At 40.1% G+C, this 19,963-nt stretch overlaps 1 protein-coding gene across 3 annotated transcripts in view; it reads right to left on the bottom strand.

The window, feature by feature from the left end:
- Positions 1 to 19,963, bottom strand: part of atrn (attractin) — a 141,115-nt gene that overhangs the window by 76,484 nt on the left and 44,668 nt on the right. For all 3 annotated transcript variants that reach the window (XM_047611277.1, XM_047611278.1, XM_047611280.1), the window contains exons 12-22: positions 19,415 to 19,644; positions 18,359 to 18,480; positions 15,924 to 16,062; positions 14,778 to 14,959; positions 10,092 to 10,311; positions 8,844 to 9,029; positions 6,491 to 6,736; positions 5,914 to 6,051; positions 4,937 to 5,030; positions 2,955 to 3,007; positions 501 to 595 (exon numbers count right to left, since the gene is read on the bottom strand). In XM_047611277.1, coding sequence (XP_047467233.1) covers positions 501 to 595; positions 2,955 to 3,007; positions 4,937 to 5,030; positions 5,914 to 6,051; positions 6,491 to 6,736; positions 8,844 to 9,029; positions 10,092 to 10,311; positions 14,778 to 14,959; positions 15,924 to 16,062; positions 18,359 to 18,480; positions 19,415 to 19,644 — 1,705 coding nt within the window. The remainder of the gene's footprint in view (positions 1 to 500; positions 596 to 2,954; positions 3,008 to 4,936; positions 5,031 to 5,913; positions 6,052 to 6,490; positions 6,737 to 8,843; positions 9,030 to 10,091; positions 10,312 to 14,777; positions 14,960 to 15,923; positions 16,063 to 18,358; positions 18,481 to 19,414; positions 19,645 to 19,963) is intronic.

Here is a 19,963-nt window from a genome sequence, read left to right as displayed (position 1 = left end):
CAAGTACAGCTCCCCCTGGTGGCTGCATATAGGTCATAAACTCCACATCGGGGCGGAGCCTATGACCTATATGCAGCCTCCAGCCACCAAGGGGAGCTCTACTTGCTTTGGCTACAGTTTCCATGTCTCCATGTTAGTGGATGGGACTGAAATAAAACACTAAAATACACCTCAAATATTTTCCAGGATGGTTTCTATCATTTTAAGTATTTACACGGATCCTCTGCAATTACACGACTGACCACTAGGGGTCTACAAACCCCCTCTGTGGTTATGTTAATGTTTTTTTATCTTCCATCTTCCTTGTTTTGATTTAATTAATTTCTATCTGCAGAATGTCAAATGTTTGCATTTTCTGGATTCTGCTGAAGCTCAAAGAATTCAGTCTGGAGGAGCTTCTCAGGGACAAACTTAGAAAACACCGCGGCCCGTCGCCGGGTTTGATCCCAATAAATGGAGACAGCTGCCGCGGCGGCGGGGCGTGTCGCTGTCAGACGTACCTCCTCAGGTGTGGCCACGAAGTTGATGGCGGTGTAGTAGCGGTCGTCCTCCTGCGACAGGCTGAAGGTGAACTGGTAGTCGATGAGGAGCGTGTCTGTTTGAAGTGACAGGAGGGAGGGAGGGGAGGAGGGGAGGAAGGAAGGAAGGAAGGCGTCATGGCGGGGAGAGAGCGAGGTGGGGATTACAAAAAAAAGAAAGAAAGAAAGAAGAACAGAAAGAGTAGTTTGAAAGTCACAGAAGAAGGTGTTTGTTTTTTGTTTTGTTTACAATAGAGAAATTAACTCTGTTCTGTTTCTATTTAAAAAAAAACATCCATTTATGTCACAGTCTTATTTTATTTTATTCTATTTTACAGTTTTATATTCTCCCATTTTTAATTTTATATTATTAATTTTACATTGATATCCTAATTTTGAGCGTTTCTATATTTTTTCTATATTTTTATTCTGCATTTTATTTAATGTTCTTATATCTTACTAAGTTTTTTAGAATTTTATATATTTTTCTATATAATTTTATTATTTCCATATTTCGTATTTTTATTTATATGGTTTAAATTAATTTATTTAGTTCAATTTTATATATATATATATATATATATTCTATAAATGCAAAAGAAAGTTCTTCCATTAAACACTGACGTTATGGTAATTAATTTCACTGTTGATTAATCTGCAGATTCCCACGACTAAAGACATAATTTACTGTTTGCTTGCTATAAACCAACAAGAAATATTTGACTTAAAGTGGATTTGAATAATAAAAAAAAAAACCTCAGTGAAGAAGAAGAATAATAGATAAATAACAATAATCCCAAAACAAGCTGCAGCTTCATTCTGTGCCGTTTGATTAATTGACTAATTGTTGCAGCTCCACTCGGAGGTGATTGATTAGTTTCATTTCAGATCACATTTGGAATAATGAGAAGCAGCAAAGTCTCACTTACAGTTCAGTGAATAAACGTTTAGTCAGCGAAAAGTTTTCAGCAGTAAACACGGAACAACAGTTAATTAAACTGTTAATAATGTTTAGTCATAAATAACACGACTCGCAGCGTCTGAGTAATGTCGGAGGAGGAGGAGAAGGTCAAGATGAAGCTTATACACCGAACAGCCACAACATTATGACCATCTTGTGACAATTCAAGGTTCATTCATTCATTCACATCGACGACACTCCTCGACGGCAGCAATAATTCATTCCTGGTGTGAAGTGTGTTAAGTGGGAGTTCATAAATGTTGAACGATGCTTTTAGTGAAAACTTTGCAACGCAGAGGAAACATCTGGGTGGACGGTGCGTAGGAGGAGGCTGAAGATTTACAGAGAAACGTGGAGGAGGAGGAGGAAATGCATTTCAGACCACAGTGACGTGGAGGAATATTTCTGCTGAGGTGCACGGTCACTGTGACAGTACAACTACACTCATTTATCCTTCCTGTGTATATAGTGTGTATTTACTTCTAATTCTATTTCTTTTTCATACTATTTTTTTTTTGCCTATACTATTTCACTATTTTGTTTTATTTCAAGTTATTATATTTTATTTTGCTTTATTTTATTAACATCTATTATTTATATTTTGTAACTTAAATTTATTATATTTGATTTCACTTTATTTTATTAAAATCTTAGTTTACAATATTTGTTTTCACTTTATTAAAATGTATTATTTTTATTTATTTTTTTACTTTAATTTATCATATTTGATTTCACTTTCTTTTTAATAAAATGTATCATTTTATTTATTTTATTTTACTTTATTTGATATAATGTATAATTTTTCCTTTTTATTTATTTTTTACTTTAATTTATTATGTTAAAATGGATTATTATTGTTATTTTTAATCATCTTAGAGCTATTTTTCCCTTGTGGATCAATAACATTTATCTGAGTCTGAGCATAACTGTAGCTGCGTTGTGTAATCGTGTCAGTTGTGTTAAATCTCAAACACATTCTGCTTCTGTTTATTTAAACACTCTGGATTAAGAGATAATGACGACTAAGGCCGTGGACCAGACAGTTCATTCATCCCCGTCCTTTGACAGACATATCTACTACTGTAATCTCCAAAAAACCTCATCTGACAAGAGTGAGCAACAACAATCTGCTGCTGCCTCCGTCCCTGGAAAGAGAAAAATAACTTATCGCAGCAGCAGCAGAGGGAAAGGGTCCTTCAAAAGCTTCCCCATGTTCTTTCAAGTGCGTCTCACTTTTCCATTTTTTTTTTTTTTGTTCCACCTGCGGATTGTTTAAAAGAGCTGTTTCTCCTCTGGCTGTTTTTTTTGTTTCTTTTCTTTTTAAACATCAAACTGCTTTGATTTCAGATCCGTGTTAACCGTCTTGGCGTTGACCCGAACAAGGGAGACGCGTCCGACCTCGCGGCGCGTCCTCACAGCGCCACGCGCCACCACCACCGCCTTCACCAAAGTTAGTAAATTGGAATTCCACTTACAGTAGCATGTTCCTTTGAGGGGGTTGCCTTGGTAACGGTTCTCGACTTCGCACCTGAGGAGAGAGCGGAGCAGAGGAGAGGAGGCATGAACGAAGAGGCAAAGAAAGGAAAGAAAGGGAGACGGGGAGAGGACCGTTGACTTTTTGAGTCAGATAAGAGGAAGAGAAAGACGACTTGACAGACGTTATGGGATGAACCCCTCCAGCTACAGACGCGACACAAACAGCCCCGTCTTCACGCTGGAGGGCGAATCTTCAGTGGAACTTTATCTCCGGTTCGTTATTAAAAGGGAAGGAATTTAATAACGAAGGACGAGGTTAAAGATAAGAACTGAACGGAGGCCTGGAAGCACTAGTGAACAGCTGGGAGAAATCTCTGCATATGAATCTCAAGTGGTTTTTTGATTTTGCACATAAAACAGGTTCTTGACTTCTGAGAACTTGTCTCTAACATAGTTGAATGATGATGTCGAGGTTTTTAATTCTATGACAATTTATAAATAACGACAAGAAGTACTTCTGCTTTACTTTACCTCACATTCAATGCTTCTACTTGCACATATATTTTTTTTGCATTGATGTGTGTATTGTCATTCTAATGCTAATTTCCTACTTATTCTTACATATTCTTGTTGCCTACATTGCACTTTTTACTGAACACTGATACATTCTGAGCAGGAGCTGCTGCAATGAAAAGTAATTTCCCCTTGGGATTAATAATGTGATTCAGACACTACTATCACGACACTTTTACTACACCACCTACTTCTATAAGAATAAATTAGGACACAAAATATGCAAAAATAATATATTAACAGAAGAGTGGAAACTTTAAGTCCACTTTTTATGCTTGGAGTGAGTAAAAAAAAAAAAAGCATGTGTCAGGTACTTTATTTTGTTTGTCGACTACCTAAATAGCTCTTTAAATAAAAGAAGCCCCGTTAAATTAAATTGGGAAAAGTCATTAAATAAAGGTGATCGTCAGTGATAACGAATTAATTTCCTGTTTTCTCAAGATCTCGAGTTATTTATCTCGTTATTTCTCGAGATTTCAATATATTTAACCTCTTGAGATGCAAACATTTGTTTGGAATGCGTCTTAATGTCTTTAAGATAAGACTAAGGTCTTCAGGTATTTGGGATTAATAGGAGAAGTATAAAAAATAAGCATCATATTTGAACTGGAAGTAAGTTTTGACACAGGGATTATTTCACTGTATATTACTATTTAAGTCACCGATGTGTAACCAGAATATAAAACTGGAAACGATGAAATCCCAACGTCCTCAAACTAGCACTTGTTAAATGTGGATGTTAATAGATAGAAAAGTTAATAAGCATAAACAAAAAGTGCACTGACCCTTCGCTAACAACACAAACGTGTCTTTTTATGAGGACTCAGGTCTAAATGAAGCAGAATAAGCTGAAACAAACCTAAAACCTAATGTCCCCATATGAGGACACTATAATGTAGTAAAATACAAGCCTAATGTAACAGGTCCACTGTTTATTCTGTGCTTTAATGTTTGCTAGATAATGATTAAGTTTCTGCAGATCTTGAGAAAACAAAGATTTGTTTTCCCGAAATAATGAGATAAAGAACTTGAAATCTTGAGAAAACAGAGGAAATTAACTGGTTATCGTAGGAAAACAGAGGAAATAACACGTATGAATGCTGAGCTTGACTAGTTAGAAAACTACTGTGATGAAAACTAAGCAGAAGTTGCAGCACGTCACATTATGCTATTTTTTGAACAAATATTAAACCTCCCCACCCACAACAAAATAGACATAGAGATAGATCTCCCACAAAATCTCTGATAAACAGTTTTTTGCTCACACTAGTGGAAGCAGCCTCGACCAGTTGGCGACTAAAACATAACTCCTGACTTCCCAGAAAAGGTTTTTCCAAAGTGCAGAAGCCTCTATTTGTAGCCAATAACAAGTGCCACTCTTGTGTGCAAAGCAGACGTGGAAACTCACAGGTGGCATCGGTCTCCTTTGATGCCCTTGGTGGTGCAGAAGCACTTGCCATTGTTGGGGTTGCACATGCTGGCGTGGCCGTTACACTTGCAGGCTGAGCACAGAGGAAGAAAGGAGTGATACACGGCGGACACAACATGGACAAGGTTTACTACGGTCTGATCCTCACACTCACACATTCATCTGAAAGCGCTCTATTTAACATGCGCGTGGACCCCAGGAAGATTAGTGGCTGATGTACAGCAGCTAATGGGAATCCCAATAAACACAATAACACAAAGACTCTGAAATCTCCCAGGAAACAGAGAGAGTCAGCGCCGTGCTGAGGTGACCTTCCACTTCCCTAGAGAGTAATTCTGTGGCCGATAACATATGTTAAATGTCTGCTGGGTGGTTTTTAAGAGCAGCTTTCTCACACTTCTCACACAAATGTTAATGTTGTCATTTATCTATTTTTTTTTTTTTTGGTGGCGACAGTGACAGTGGGAGTGGGAGACAGACAGCCGATGATAACGTTCTTTTTGAGGTATTGATTATGTGCTTTTCTAGTCCACTTGAGCCAAACTGATGTGCAGAACGCACACGGCTGACAAGATGAATAATATGCAGAGAGGCCGAATTATCGATTTACTCTCACAGACAAAAAGGACCGAGAAAATGTATGTTAATTTCAGAGGGACGCCAAAAAAAAAAAAAAAAGGAACAACATACAGTACACCGTGGCTGTAATGGACTGCTTCGCTAAATCAAGGGAATTGATTTGTCGTCCGATTGGCTGACTGTCAGTATTAGTTGTACGGGAGTAAATCTTTAATATCCCAGGGGACGGCTTTACGGCGCAGCCAGGAATCGGGGAAAATGACCGACATAAAAATGAACTGTAAAATACCGACGAGTTAAACGAAGCCGTGCAGACACACACACACACACACACACACACACAGGCAGGCCGGCTGATTTATTTCCCGGACACTCACGCTGGCAGCTGCCCCCGTTGGTGGGATCTCCGTAGAAACCGGAGATGCAGCTCTCGCAGTGTCGCCCGGTCGTCAGGTCCTCACACTTCTCGCACACGCTCTCGTTGACACACTGACTGTGACCGTTACACTGACAGGCTGCAGGGGGTTGAACAAAAACTGCATCAACATCACACACACACACACTGGTAAAAAAAATAAATAATAATAATAAGAGTTTTCTAATTAACAGCCTCGGGACCAAACATGAATGAATTTGTTCCTCTATCTGGGATTTGTGTCGGTGCAGAATGTTCTTCCTCATTTACAGTGAAAGGAACAGACTTCTAAAAATAATGTTTGAAAGAAGAACCATCATACAACATTTTTTTTTTTTTTTTTTGCAGCTAAAACTGATGAGAAGTCTTTTTAAGAAGCTAAATTAAATCGTGTCTGACGTCCCATGACAAACACACCGACCTTCAAGTGTAGAACGGATGAAACTGCCCTTTAAGTTTTGAATTAATTTGCAGGAAAAAAATAAAAGACGTGATAATTCGTTATACGTTCCGGCTATGAGGTGACGATGCTCTCGTACCCGGACAGTGGATGAAGGACCAGTTGTACTTGGCTTCGCTGGGGCACATGCTGGCGTTGAGGGCCGGTTGGGGGCTGGCGGGGAGCCCGGGCAGGGTGGACGGGGCCGGGACCGAGGTCTGGAAGGGTCCGCGGTACGAGCCCTCGATGCACTGACCTTTACCCGTGTTGCTGGGGTCCGTGCACCAGCCGCAGCCTGGTTGGTCCAAACACTGGCCACACGTTCTGTAGCCGGAACAGTTTTCAGCTGCAGCCGAACACAACGCGACAAAAGGAAACATTTAAATATACATTTAAAAGAGTTTTATTATGAAACTGAGTCGTCAACATTTAATAGTTAATCATATATGACCTTATTCATCCTTCTTATGTAAATAGTGAATATTTATACTGATATTACTGACACATTTATGCTCATGTACTGTTGTTTGTTGGTTGTGTTGGTTATTGGTTGTGTTGCTTGGATTGGTTGTGTTGTGTGTTGGTTGTTGCTTGTCTTTTGTGTTGGTTGTGTTAGTTACTGATTGTGTTGGTTATTTGTTGTGTTGGTTGTTGCTTGTTTTTTGTGTTGGTTGTTGGTTGTGTTGGTTATTGGTAGTGATTTGTGTTGTTTGTGTTGTTTGTTGGTTGTACTGGTTATTGGTTGTTGGCTGTGTTGGTTTTTGCTTGTTTATTGTGTTGGTTGTATTAGTTCCTGATTGTGTTGCATGTTGATTGTGTTGCATGTTGGTTGTGTTAGTTGTTGGTTGTTTTTGTGTTGGTTGTTGGTTGTGTTGGTTGTTTTTTTGTGTTGGTTATTGGTTGTGCTGTTTGTGTTGGTTGTTTTTTTGTGTTGGTTATTGGTTGTGTTGTTTGTGTTGGTTGTTTTTTTGTGTTGGTTATTGGTTGTGTTGTTTGTGTTGGTTGTAGGTTGTGTTAGTTATCGGTTGTGATGGTTGTTGCTTGTTTTTTGTGTTGGTTGTTGGTTGTGTTTGTTATTGGTTGTTAGTTGTATTGGTTATTGGTTGTGCTGGTTGTGTTCAATTAAATGTAATGTAATTTAATTTAAATGACGAGTCAAGGCAGTTGTATATTAATCTTGTACAATCTCAATAAATAATAACAAATAAATTTCATTCAATCTTACACCTATTTGTTCTTATTACTAGTTATTATCAATAGTGTGTTTTTTTTATGTGCAACTGAACTACTGTGACTAAGCAGTTTCCTTTGTGGATCAATAAAGTCTGAGTCTAAATGTGACATTGTTTTTCAGTAGTTAAATGAAAAGATGTGACCCACACGCTGATTAGCTTAGCATAAAGCTAAGAGACTGGAGGCCAGGGGAGCTGGACGACCTGGCTGACACCTTCAGAAACATCACACGCCTACAGGTGAAGGCAGCGACCTCTGGACGAGGTCAGGTCAGAAGGTTAAACCTGCTTTCAGTCTTTAAGCTGAAGCTAAGCTAACAGCCTGTTGGCTTTTAACCTCAGGTTGAAAAAAAACATATTGATCTCTGCATCTAAATCACAGCAAGAAGGTGAATGTCAAACGATTGATTTAAACAGAAGATAAGTATGTACTCTGTTCAGCTTTGGTCTGTGCAGGAAATAATATTAAAAAGCAAAAATAAACAACTATTCAGCTTCTAATCAAATTCAGTTTTGTGATTTTGTTTGTTTCTTGTATATTTTATCTTCAGTTTTAGCTTCAATCTATATCTTATTAAGCCTAAACAGAACTCTCAGTTAAATTGGCTCATTTCTGACCTCTCGGTCCCGTCCTCCTCAGTCCATACTTTAATTCTCATCCCTCGTGGTCCTTGAGGAGTTTCTCCGCGTTTGCCTTTAAGTGCCAATTGACCCGCCGGGTTAAATAAATGAAAATTGCTCTATGCTGCGCCAATAAAAACAAAAAACCCGGTCAAGCTATTAAACCGGGTTATTAATCCCACATCTGATCTACTGGAGGCTCGGCTACATGACGGTTAATGAATGTTGCTTTTTAGGTCTTTTTTTAAAGTTGAAAAGCTTTAAATTGTACGCTGCAGACGGAAACATGTTTTCTTTTGAAACTGCGAGAAGAACTACCTGGACTGAGAGATTTGTGCTCACTTCAAAGTAAACATTTTATGTCTAATCAATGGATTCGACTGGAGAGGTGCTGATGTGAGGGCTGCAGAGTAAACACACCAGAAAGGTTCTCAGACGGAGGTAAGAGGGGATCAATGACGCTCACAGATGGCCGACGAAAAGGGCTACGCATTACAAAAAAATTAATTGTTTAACTGGTCTTTAATTGCAGAAATGACCAGAAGGGAAATGAGCCTTTAAAAAGGATGCAACACAACTGATGTTTCTGAAAAGTCTTACGTGGACAAGTGTTCATGGTGTACCACTCCATGCACTGGCCGAACGGGAAGGAGGCCACGTAGGCGTTGGAGTCGACGCACTGCTTCATGTTGCTGCACCACATGCACTCGGAGCTGCTGCTGGTGCATTCGCTGCAGGTGGTTCTCATGGCGCACGGCGTCCGGCACTGCTTGGCGCTGTGGTTGGCTGCAGAAGACGTGACAATGAAAAGCTTTTAGTGTGGGTGTTTAGCGTGGTCCTCTGGTGAATTGTTCCGTCTGGACTATGATAATAAACAAGAAGGGTTGATTCATCTAGAGAACAGGATGCAGAAAAGGCTTCGATGATGAACAAAGGGTCACATACTTACAAGAACAGGTCCAACAAAACATCACCTACACATGTGCACAGATTTAAAAATACTACGAATCCTACACACTGTTTTGTAAGTACTTGGACCTTTAGTCTTTTTAGTAAGTGCAGCTTTTAAATCCTGAACGTCTTTGCCCTTCATCTTTAACTGCACTTTATGGTTTAATATGAAGTAACTTAACTGATTAAAGTCTGTGCCCTGATGGAAATTTGCTTGGGTGCATGTGGACATTTCTCACACATTTGCACATTTCCCATCCCAAATACAAAAAGCGTAACATAAAAATATTGCTAGCACTTTTCGCTGTACATAAAAAGAAAATACCACCACCGACACCCCGGCTCCATTTGGGTTCACCCGGAGCAACACAAACTTCCCACCACGTAAAATTTTTGTAAAAATGTTGGCAGGAGGTAGAGGAAAAGTTGTTCTGGACTCACTCAAGTAAAGATCAGCCAGGAGGCCAAGAGATATGAGATGATATGATAAGGGATGGGCATCGAAAACCGGTTCCAACTGCTTCAATTCAATGATACCGCTAACGCCAAGTCTCAGTAGAGTTAGTGAGATAGACATGGTGTAAATCCAAATGTGATGCAGGTGGCACTTTTATCGTAATTACGTCACAAACTGCATCATCAGAAAATGGTCTCTGAAAGCTTAGATGTTGCACTTTACATGTCATTACCATAATTCCACTTCACTTGCACCTCTCCTGTAAGGTTATTACGCTCTTATAACATGCAGTAAATTGTCAATAATAACCAGATATTGAAGGTTTTTTTTAGGTATATCTGGAAAAAAAAATGGGCAAAAACAACAAAAAAAGATGATGAGGACGTTTTGAGGTATTTTAGGTAATAATCCGGATTATTACACTTTCTTAAGGTTAATACCTGGTCGTTCGCACAGGCTGCCGTTCACCGGGTTGATGCAGGTTTGCGCCTTCAGTCCACTGGGCGCCGGCTCGGCCAGGTAGCCACAGAACCCGGCGTCGCTGGGCTCGCCGGGCAGCCACTGCAGCGTGGTGTTGGTGAAGGGCGACATGTCCTCCCAGCACCAGTACGACACGTTGATTTTCCTGAGCCCCACCCAGGGCGTCACCGTGGCCTTGTACTGCGAAAAGCAAAGAGAAAGATTTAACACATTGATCCACCTTTTTAAATTCACTGCTCTGTGGTGAAGTCTTAATTTCTGCTCTAGTACTGCCTCCGTTCTTGTAAGGCTTCCTGTATCCTTTGTGGTGGCAAAGGAAAAAGGTTCAGAGCCACGGCTTAAGTGCCAGTTACTGTCAAGCAAACGGCTAATGTGACATTTCATTTAAAATCAATGTTGAAACCACTTTAATGTCAAAAAAAATCACACCCATATCGTGGATGTAAGCGAAAAAACAAAAAAAATAAATAAAAAATGTCAGCGTAAATTTTCATCTGTGCTGACATAAATTCCACCGGAGCGTCGACAGGGCAGCAATAAAAAGCAGGTTTACTCCACCTGACCTGAGCATCTCTGTTATCTAACCCATCTCCAATCAATGGCTGCTCTGTTGCAGTAGTAGTAAACAAAGAGAGCTCCGTCTCCTTCAGACGTGAGATGAATTACTTTACCACCGACGAGATTTAATTCCATCTTGCGGATTGATTGATCCTGTCTGGAAACAGCTGGAAACACATGGCAGTCTAACATGTCGACGAGGAGACTTGTGAAGCATGTTTCTGTGCCGGTATAGATTTTTTATTTATTGATTTTATTACTGTTGAACTGGACGTCGTGAAAACTGATTTTATTCCGGAGCAGTTAAGCCAATTTAGACCAACAATAATGGAGGGACAGCGCTTTGCATGGGGAACCACGGGGGACCTTTTGGGTTTTTTCTTTTTTTGCATGAGTGACCTCAGTAAAGGACACTAACTAGGACCTCAGAGCTGTAGATGACACCATGTTTTATTTAAGCGGGTCATTGGGGCTGAGCTCTCAGTTCCTCTGGCACATTCTTCAAGAGTAGATGAGGACAGTAATGTAGGTCTCAAAAACATTTTAGCCTGCAGTGAGCCTCCTCTATGGTTCTGGACACCATCTGTTTATCTGCTGCTTATTTATATGAATAATTTCATGCATAAAAGATTACAATAATCATGAAAAATTACTTTTTTTTTTTTTTTTTAAGGTCAGGCAGATGAATTCAGATGTTTTGCTTTGTCTGACCCAGCTAAAAAATGAAGCCGACACAGAAATGCACAAAGCTGCAGCTCATCTGCTTATCGTCTGTTTATTTCCTTGATTATGAAGATTCATCTATTAATAATTCAATGCATGACCCCAGGCTGATGTATTCAGAAGCTGCACTGGTTTTGACCCAGTGCTAAAAACACAGTGAGAACTTGGAGATCTGTTTCTACTTCTTCATTTTTTTAAGAGTTCTTTGGGGGCAATTGATTTTTTCATGGTGAACACAGTCAGGCTGATAGTGATGGGGCTTGAAAACTGTGCAAAACCATAGACTCAGAGGTAGAGGTTATATAAGCCCCACACCCTCCATGTTAGTGGATGGGACTTGGATTAAACTAAAACACTAAAGCGCATGTTAAATAATTTTTCTGTCATTTTAAAGTTGTTAATATAACAATATTAAAAACAGTAATGTCCAACTCCAAACTTCCAAGATGAGCCTTACGTATCTCTGGGGTACTAGCATCAGTTTGACCAATGGGAGGAAGTGGAGGCCCGTCGTCCATATTTTTATTTATTTATTTATTTATTTATTTTTTACAGGCTATGGTCAAAGTGCACAAGTTCACACAATTCAACATGGGTCGGACCAAGCAGTTACAAAAAAACGCAGTTCTTTAAATGGCCACTAGATGCTGGCTTCAAAAGTAAATCTCCAACTTTACAGCAGCTATGACAGCATGTCCGGTTTCTCCATTCATGACAACACCACATGTGAAAAACTTTATATAATTCACATATTCAAAATGATATCAACCCTCAAAGTTATGCATAATTAAGGGTGTGGCTTCTTTAAGTGACAGGTGGTTGACCCCACAGGTTTTTAATACTAATCTGGACTGAGACAGGGACGGCAAGATGGCGACGGCCAGAGACCCAACACTGTGTCTCAAAACAGGTCACACAGGGTTCCCCCCCATCTTTTACAGAGCCAGTTATCTAAAATAATAGTTTAGATTGATGATACAATGATAAAAACTGATGATGTGCATAAGAAGAAACTAATGGAAGAAGAAATCGTTCTTGTCAGTTAAGATTTCTGGGTAATTTGAGCCATCCGATTCTGTGTGAGTGCAGCGGGAAGGATTTATTGTACACGTCGGTTCAATTTACAACGGGGGGAGATAACACTGTAGTTTGCATTTGTCCACACGCTGATGTGCTGATATGTGACCAGACTGTGATGATATAAATGGACGTTTGCGATGGATTTCGGCGAGTTGGCTCTAATGGAGCGTGTAAGAGGAGCTCCGAGGAAGAGATCTGTTAATGGGAGCTTTGTTTCACGCTTACCAGCCCCAAAAAAAAAAGAATCAAAAACCAGAGCTCGTCAAGATTTTCGCCTACATTGCTCTTTGTTCTGAACACTAGTACAATCCGAGTAGGAGCTGCTGTAACGAAAAGTAATTTCCCCTTGGGATTAATGAAGTAATTGTAATTCTGATTCAAAAAAAGAAATACCCCGGAAAGATTAATGGTCGCCAAGGCTGCAGCTAATTGGGATCCATCCTATAAACAAGGTTCTCAGTCATCCAGGTCATGGTATATCCAAAAAACAGCTAAAGAAAGACAACTGGACGAAGTAGCTTAACCAGTTTCAAGAATGGTGGAGGTTTTTTAAACAGGAACATCTGTTGGTGTTATCCATCAGAAGCTGATGACTGGTGTCTTAATGATTCAGATTAAAAAAAAAAGAAATACGCAACAAACAAAAGACAAGTGAAACACTAAAATCCAGTCACTATTGGACTGAAACGCCGCATCACTGTTCATTTCAAACCCAGAAACTTGTTCACCCCCAAGACAAAACACCCAGTGGCTCGACTCTGAGAAAGCCAGCTCATCAGGAAACAATTCAGCTGAATCCATTTACACCTGAAGGACAAAGGACACTCCTCTGAAGGCAACGTCGTCCACATTTTAGAAGACGGATGATTGTAAAAGAGAAAGTAAAAGAAGACATCTGTGTCAAACAGGGCAATCCTTCTCTAAACAGAGGAGGTGGACGGAGATATAATCTGCCATCAATCTACAACAAAGTCTGAACTTGTGTCCCAAAGATGGAGCTTCTGAGTGATAATGGGTCGTTAGAGAACCATTTATTTGAGAAAGAGGACAGGGACAGTCTCCTCCAATGACAAGTGAGTATCTGCTCGTTAACAGACACTAGTCATCAGCTTCTGAGGGGTAACACCAACACATGTCCCTATTTAGAAACCCCAACTCCTCCGCCAGTCTTTTTGAAACTAAAGAAGCTACTTTGTCTGCGAGAAACTCTGCAATTCCAGTTGTCTTTCTTTAGCGTTTTTTTGGATATACCATGACCTGGATGCCCGAGACCCTTGGTTATTGTTAATTGGATGGATCCCAATTATCTGCCGCCTTGGCGACCATTAACCTCCCTGGGATCCATAAAAGGATATGGAGGCATAACATGAGAAAGCAAGAAATCTGTTGATCTTGTATGTGTCTGTGGAGATTCTCAGTAATACATGTCATGGTATATCCAAAAACGGGTAAAGAAAGACCGTACTGTACGCTTGGCCACTCATCCAAGTAGCTATCGGACAGATCTTCAGACTGTACCGTAGATTATATCTTGCCCCACCTCCTCTGTTTAAGGAAGGTTTTTCCTTCCAGATCTTAGTCAGAGAAGACAGATGGTTTGAAAGAGTTGCTGTGTTTCCGTTAGCCCTACAAATTCGCAAAACCTAAAAATCGCAACAAAAAATGGTAATGGTAGTTCATATGAAGTCCATCTTCCTCAAAGAGAATTTCAGCTCATTCGCAAAACATCTTTCAATGGAAACACTTGCACTGAAATTTGAGAAATGTTGTTTTCTTTTTGCGAAAAACTAATAGAAACGCAGCTACTGTCACATTGGAAAAACAGTCCCTTAACAGAGAAGATGGAAAAAGATATAATCTGCCATCCAGTCCTAACTTCTGCCCTCAACTTTAGACCTCAACTTCCCACCAGTCCCTTAGGACTGAAGAAGACGCTCGAAGGAAACATCTTTAAAAAACTCCACAGGTCCACTTAAAATACTTTTTGGACTTCTCTATGTGTAGTTTCTGACTTGAACCAGGGTGTCATATCTTGCTGGAGTGTTTTTTTGTGGTACCTATTTCAACATGACCCTCTTTCTTACTCATTAAACTAACAGATTATTCTCCGGTCTTTGCCTGATTTGATCGTCTCTGTGTAATTATCTATTTTATCGTCACTCTGTGCATCTTTAGCGATATCCGTATCTTATTCTCTTCGAGTCTGATGACCCAATTTCCCCCAAGGAGAATATTAAAACGTCTCTAATCTGATAGTTCAGCTTCCTCCTCCTCCTGCTACTTACCATCACGCTCATCATCTGCAGTTCCTTCAGAACAAAGTCGACCTTCTTCTGAGTGGTGAGCGAAGCCAGGACGGCGTTGTGGCTCCTGCAGGCCAGCTTGGCGTTATCGTACGAGTCCTTCGCCGTGATGAACTTCAGGCAGGAGTTTCCCACCAGGTGCCAGCTTTCTCCGCACACGTTCTCTGGAGGACGGAGGAGAGATGTCAGGTTCGGCTGATAACGGTGCGGATTTCATTATCTACACATCTACATCTACACATTTTCTCCCGAATCCGAGTGAATTTTAGAATTTTGCAATTATTTTAGAGAAAATCTGGATTAAATATCCAGAATTTTAAACATAATTTTGCATTTTTATTTGTTTCTTATCCGTGTTTAGCATTAGCAGAGAATTTTATTTCAATCTGAACCTTCCATTTTAGCCCAGCACGCTAATTATTATAATTAATATTAATATTAATTATTATTATATTGGTCATATACATTCACCGACCACTTCAAGGAGATTTTGGTCCATATTGACATGATAGCATCACACAGTTGCTCTATGATGAGAATCTCCCGTTCCACCACATCCCAAAGGTTCCTCTATTGGACTGAGATCTGGTGACTGTGGAGGCCATTGTAAATTTGAGTTACTGCTGCCGTTTCTATCATAAATTTTTGGACTCCACTGGATACTTTCTCTTTTTTGGACCATTCTCTTTAAACCCTAGAGATGGTTGTGCGTGAAAATCCCAGTAGATCAGCAGTTTCTAAAATACTTGGACCAGCCCATCTGGCACCAACAACCATAGCTTACGTTTAAAGTTACTTAAATCCCCTTTCTTCCTCATCCTGATGCTTGGTTTGAATTTCAGCAAGTCGTCTTGATCTCCTCTACATACCTTAATGCATTGAATTGCAGTCTTATGAATGGCTGATTAGCTGTTTGTGTTAACAAGCAACTGAACAGGTGTACCTAATAAAGTGGCAAGTGAGTGTATATCACTAGACATCAAAAAATGACTGCTCGCATCAATTAACGATTTTAAAAATACTCCTGTGTAGTTAATGTGCTTAGCACCTTAAGGCTGTGACGTCTTTTTTTTTTTATTATTATTAATTAACATGTTTTATTCCCACTTAACAGCTCCACACATCTACCTGGCAGCGAGATGCACTCCTGGTTGCGAGGTTCCCACTGGCAGTTCTGGTCCACGGCGCAGCTCTTGCAGCTGGTTTTCTTGTTGCACACGTACGAGGGGTTGTCCTTGGGGCAGACTTCGAACTCCGCCACGGCCCCCTGGGGAGGGCAAAGCAGAAAACAATGGGCGTCAAGTCTCGAGACTCAAACTTCCGAGTTATCACATTTCACGCTCCATAAATGGCACTCAGCCATAATAAGCATAATGAAGTGCTGTAGCGCAGTTCTTTTCACATTTTTTTTTTTAAAGAAAAAAGCTCCAAATTTACTAATAAACTGAACTAAAAGTTGTTTTTTTTCCCTCAAATTAATGAGATACCGTGTGGATAAATACTTTAAAGCATGCAGGAGGAGATGTGTGTGTGTGCATCTCAATGAGGAGTGATTTAATCACAGATTGATAAACCAGATTGAGCGCGGCAAAGAGAGAACGTGCTTCATCAGTCCTTGATTTAATCATTACTTTTGATTTGATATGTCTCCCATTTATGAGGTGAAGCTGCACCAGGAGGAAATTAAAAGAAGGAACGATTCAGCAACGCTTGTTTATCCCATTTGAATCGGAATAAGAAGCTGCCAAATAGAGGAGAGCTGCACGGGAATGAAAACGTTCAGGCTTAAAACTACCACTAGAGCGTTAGTGGCACGGCATTAGTTTTACCTGTGGACGTTCATGTTGCGCATTTGCACAAAATAATCTGACTCTGTGTTAGACTCTAATTTACGGCTCTGACGTCTCTACTATGCTGCTCTATTGGGATTAATAATAAAATACATATTTTTAAAAATAAAACATTGATGTGATGAGAGTGCATTTGATCCATGGGGAGAATTTACAAACCATCTCTCAAATGTGATGAACACATTAATGCTCAACAGCACTACTATTACCCGGGGACCTCGGGTGATTTGTGATAATTGTGAAGGTTGTCTGTGATCTTAATCCCCTCGGAAAGTAAAAATTACACCGCAAATGATCTAAACCTTATTTCTCATGAGACAGAGATCCTGTTATAAATCTAATTCAGTGCGAATCAGCAACTATGTGATTTGAGGGAGTGGGTTTATAAGAACGCCAGGTTCGTTCGTAATTTCTTCCTCTGGATCGACCACATCATGTTACTCATACTTTTAAATATATATGTTTTATTTAGGGCTGTCAATATTAACACGGGTTAATACATCATCATAATTAATCTGATTAAAACCCAATGAAACCATCTGCAGCATAATGACTCAATGATAATAATGACGGGATAATGAACGTCTCTAGGTTTGTCCAAGTGGAAACGGACAAGTCGACCGATAAAATAAAGTATTATCACACTCCGCACCGAAGCACTTCCAGCTTCAAACAGCACATTACTGAATGCCAAGCATACGTTAAGTCGGGGATTCTGCTAGCGCTTTGGCTGACGAGGCTAACAGCTGGAGACAAATCAAGACAAGCTGCTAATAATGGCTGCAAATGTGTGTCCACTCCTGCAACCACTGTTCACTGTGAGAGACTGGTCTCAGTTGTAAAAACATTGTAAATAAGAAGCGGTCAGCTCCCCTCTCGTTGGACAATGTCAACAAGTTAGTTTGTCTAAGGAAAAAATGAAAGAGGTGGAACAGGGACACATTAATGTGGACAAATGTTGGCTTAAAAAAAAGAGACAAAGTTGTTGTTTCACTTTGGTTTGTTGTAACTCTTGAAGGTGTTTAATCAACACGTTCGGTGCAGACATATTCCCTTTCAAAAGGTGTGTAAAGAATCATTTTTTATTTTTATTTTTGGATTGCTATGACCTGGATGACTGAGAACGTTTGCAGATATAGATTCCCTTCTTTTTTGAGGCTCATGTAAAATAATAGATTTTATAGATTAAAAATAAATTATATTTAATCACGATTAATCTAAATTAATCTACTGCAGCCCTGTGATTAATCTGATTAAAATGTGAATCATTTGACAGCACTCGTTTTTTATTATCAACTGCAAAGTGAGTAAAGCTGTCAGGAGGCGTAAAATGTGCTCTGCTACTTTCCGCTTCACTCCACACATAACTATGGAAAGTAAATTAGAGTAAATCACACATCTGTCCAGATTTTGATTTACAGCAGATCCTTCATAATGCTTAAGAGACAAGAGGCAGAAAAAAAGAAGCCAGTCTTGAAAACACACCCTCAAATATGAGTTGTTGTTTTTTTTTTAAATCATTTTTACTTTTCGAATTATGGACACGTTTGAACTCGCAGACATGGGCGAAGAAGTAAACCTCTCTCTAAAAAACTGATGCTGTCCGACTGTTTTGTGACGACTATATGTGAACATGCCGTTAGATGTGATGCTCGTTAACCCTCTCTGCAGGGCTGCAGGCAGCGGCATCAGCATCAGTTGTGTGTTTCTTACCGAAGACGAGGTGCAGTTACTCCCCAAAGACACGCACTGGACCGAACACCACTGGCAGCCGTTGGTGTTGGCCGTGCAGCTGTAGCAATCTGTGTACTGGTCACACCGCTCATTATCCACATCTGCAGAGTGTACAAGAACATGGTAGGGGGTTACAATATAGACAACCTGCAACAGCCTGCAAAAAGACCCACTTTAACTTTAGTTTCTTCTCTTTTTCTTGCCGTTTAAATTATATATTTACAATTTATTCCAAGTTGGCATTGAAAAATGCAGTAATTTAACTTCATTTGCATAAATAAATGAATACCATAAATGCAATAAAGCGTTTTTCAACCCCCTATTCTTCTATATTCTTTAAATCACAGGGTCTAAATTGAACCCAGAAAAAAAAACAATATATTTAGTTCTTTGATGCCTCCCGGACATGAGTTTTTTTTTCTGGGTTATAGTAGCAAACAGAACTGGAGAGACAAGATAACCAAGAGTCACACACTCAAACCAGACAGGAAAAACTAACAAGGTGTTATAAATGTAGTGGAACCTCTTTTAAAGGATGCATTACCCTAAACCTTTCAGGACACGGGCGGCAACTAAAAGCTGTTTTCTTTATCGATTAACGTGCTGCTCATTTTCTGGACGAATCAATAAAGTTTAAATATCTTGTTTTGTACGAATAACGGTTCAATTATCAGATGTCATATAACACAGCAGCATTTTCTCCACACGGAGCTCGAGAATTTATGTCTCGATGCAAAATTTGTAATTTTCCCCAAATCGTGTAATTAACAGATTCATTATGAGAACATGATCATGGTCTGGAAAGTTTCAGGAAGCATCAGCATTGTAAGACTTCTCTCTTCTCTCACACACAAAAAAAAGCATTGATGACACTTTTCTTTTTGCTCTTTTTTTTTTTGTCATTTTTACTCATTGATGCGAGAAGCTGCGCTGGCAGTCCGTGACAAACAAGCTGTTTCTGGCAATCTCACCGGGCACTGGGGCAAAAACAAAAACAAAACAAAAAAAAATCCTAAATCTTAAGACGTCACCTACATGATCTGGTGTTACAGGAGGCCGAGAGCTGCTGCTGGTGTTCGGGGCCGATGACGGCGCTCCCGTCCCACGGCTGGCATGTCTCCTCGGTGCTGTTCCAGACGCAGTGGATCCCCGGCCAGGCCTGGGTGCAGGACGCCGCGCCGGAGAAGGCCGAGCAGCTGGGCGAGGTGTACATGAGGACGTCGCTAAGCAGCAGGCTGTTGAAGCCGCCAAACACGTACATGACGCTGCAAGACAACAGAGGGGATGTTATAGGGATGTATCTGCTGCATGTCTAGTCAGCCGACCACCAGGGGGCGAACGCTAGGGTTCAGGCTTCATTAAGCTGCCTAAAATAACGATCCAACGTCCGTGTCCATCAGCAACCCAGACGACCATTTGTGCAACCTTTAATTTTCCATTATTAAACAGTTCCTAACACGATTAATAATGGTGATTACAATATTGATCAAAATAATCGTGCAGCCGTAGGGAAGGAGGAGCCCCAGGGTTCAAGAAGTGAGACAACGATTTCTGCACATTTTCATGCTTTTGTGCAAATCCGCC

Source organism: Mugil cephalus, chromosome 17, assembly GCF_022458985.1.
Source record: "Mugil cephalus isolate CIBA_MC_2020 chromosome 17, CIBA_Mcephalus_1.1, whole genome shotgun sequence".
Lineage (NCBI taxonomy): Eukaryota > Metazoa > Chordata > Actinopteri > Mugiliformes > Mugilidae > Mugil > Mugil cephalus.
Note: the sequence above shows the minus strand (reverse complement) of the source record. Positions and strands in the feature narration are given on the sequence as shown.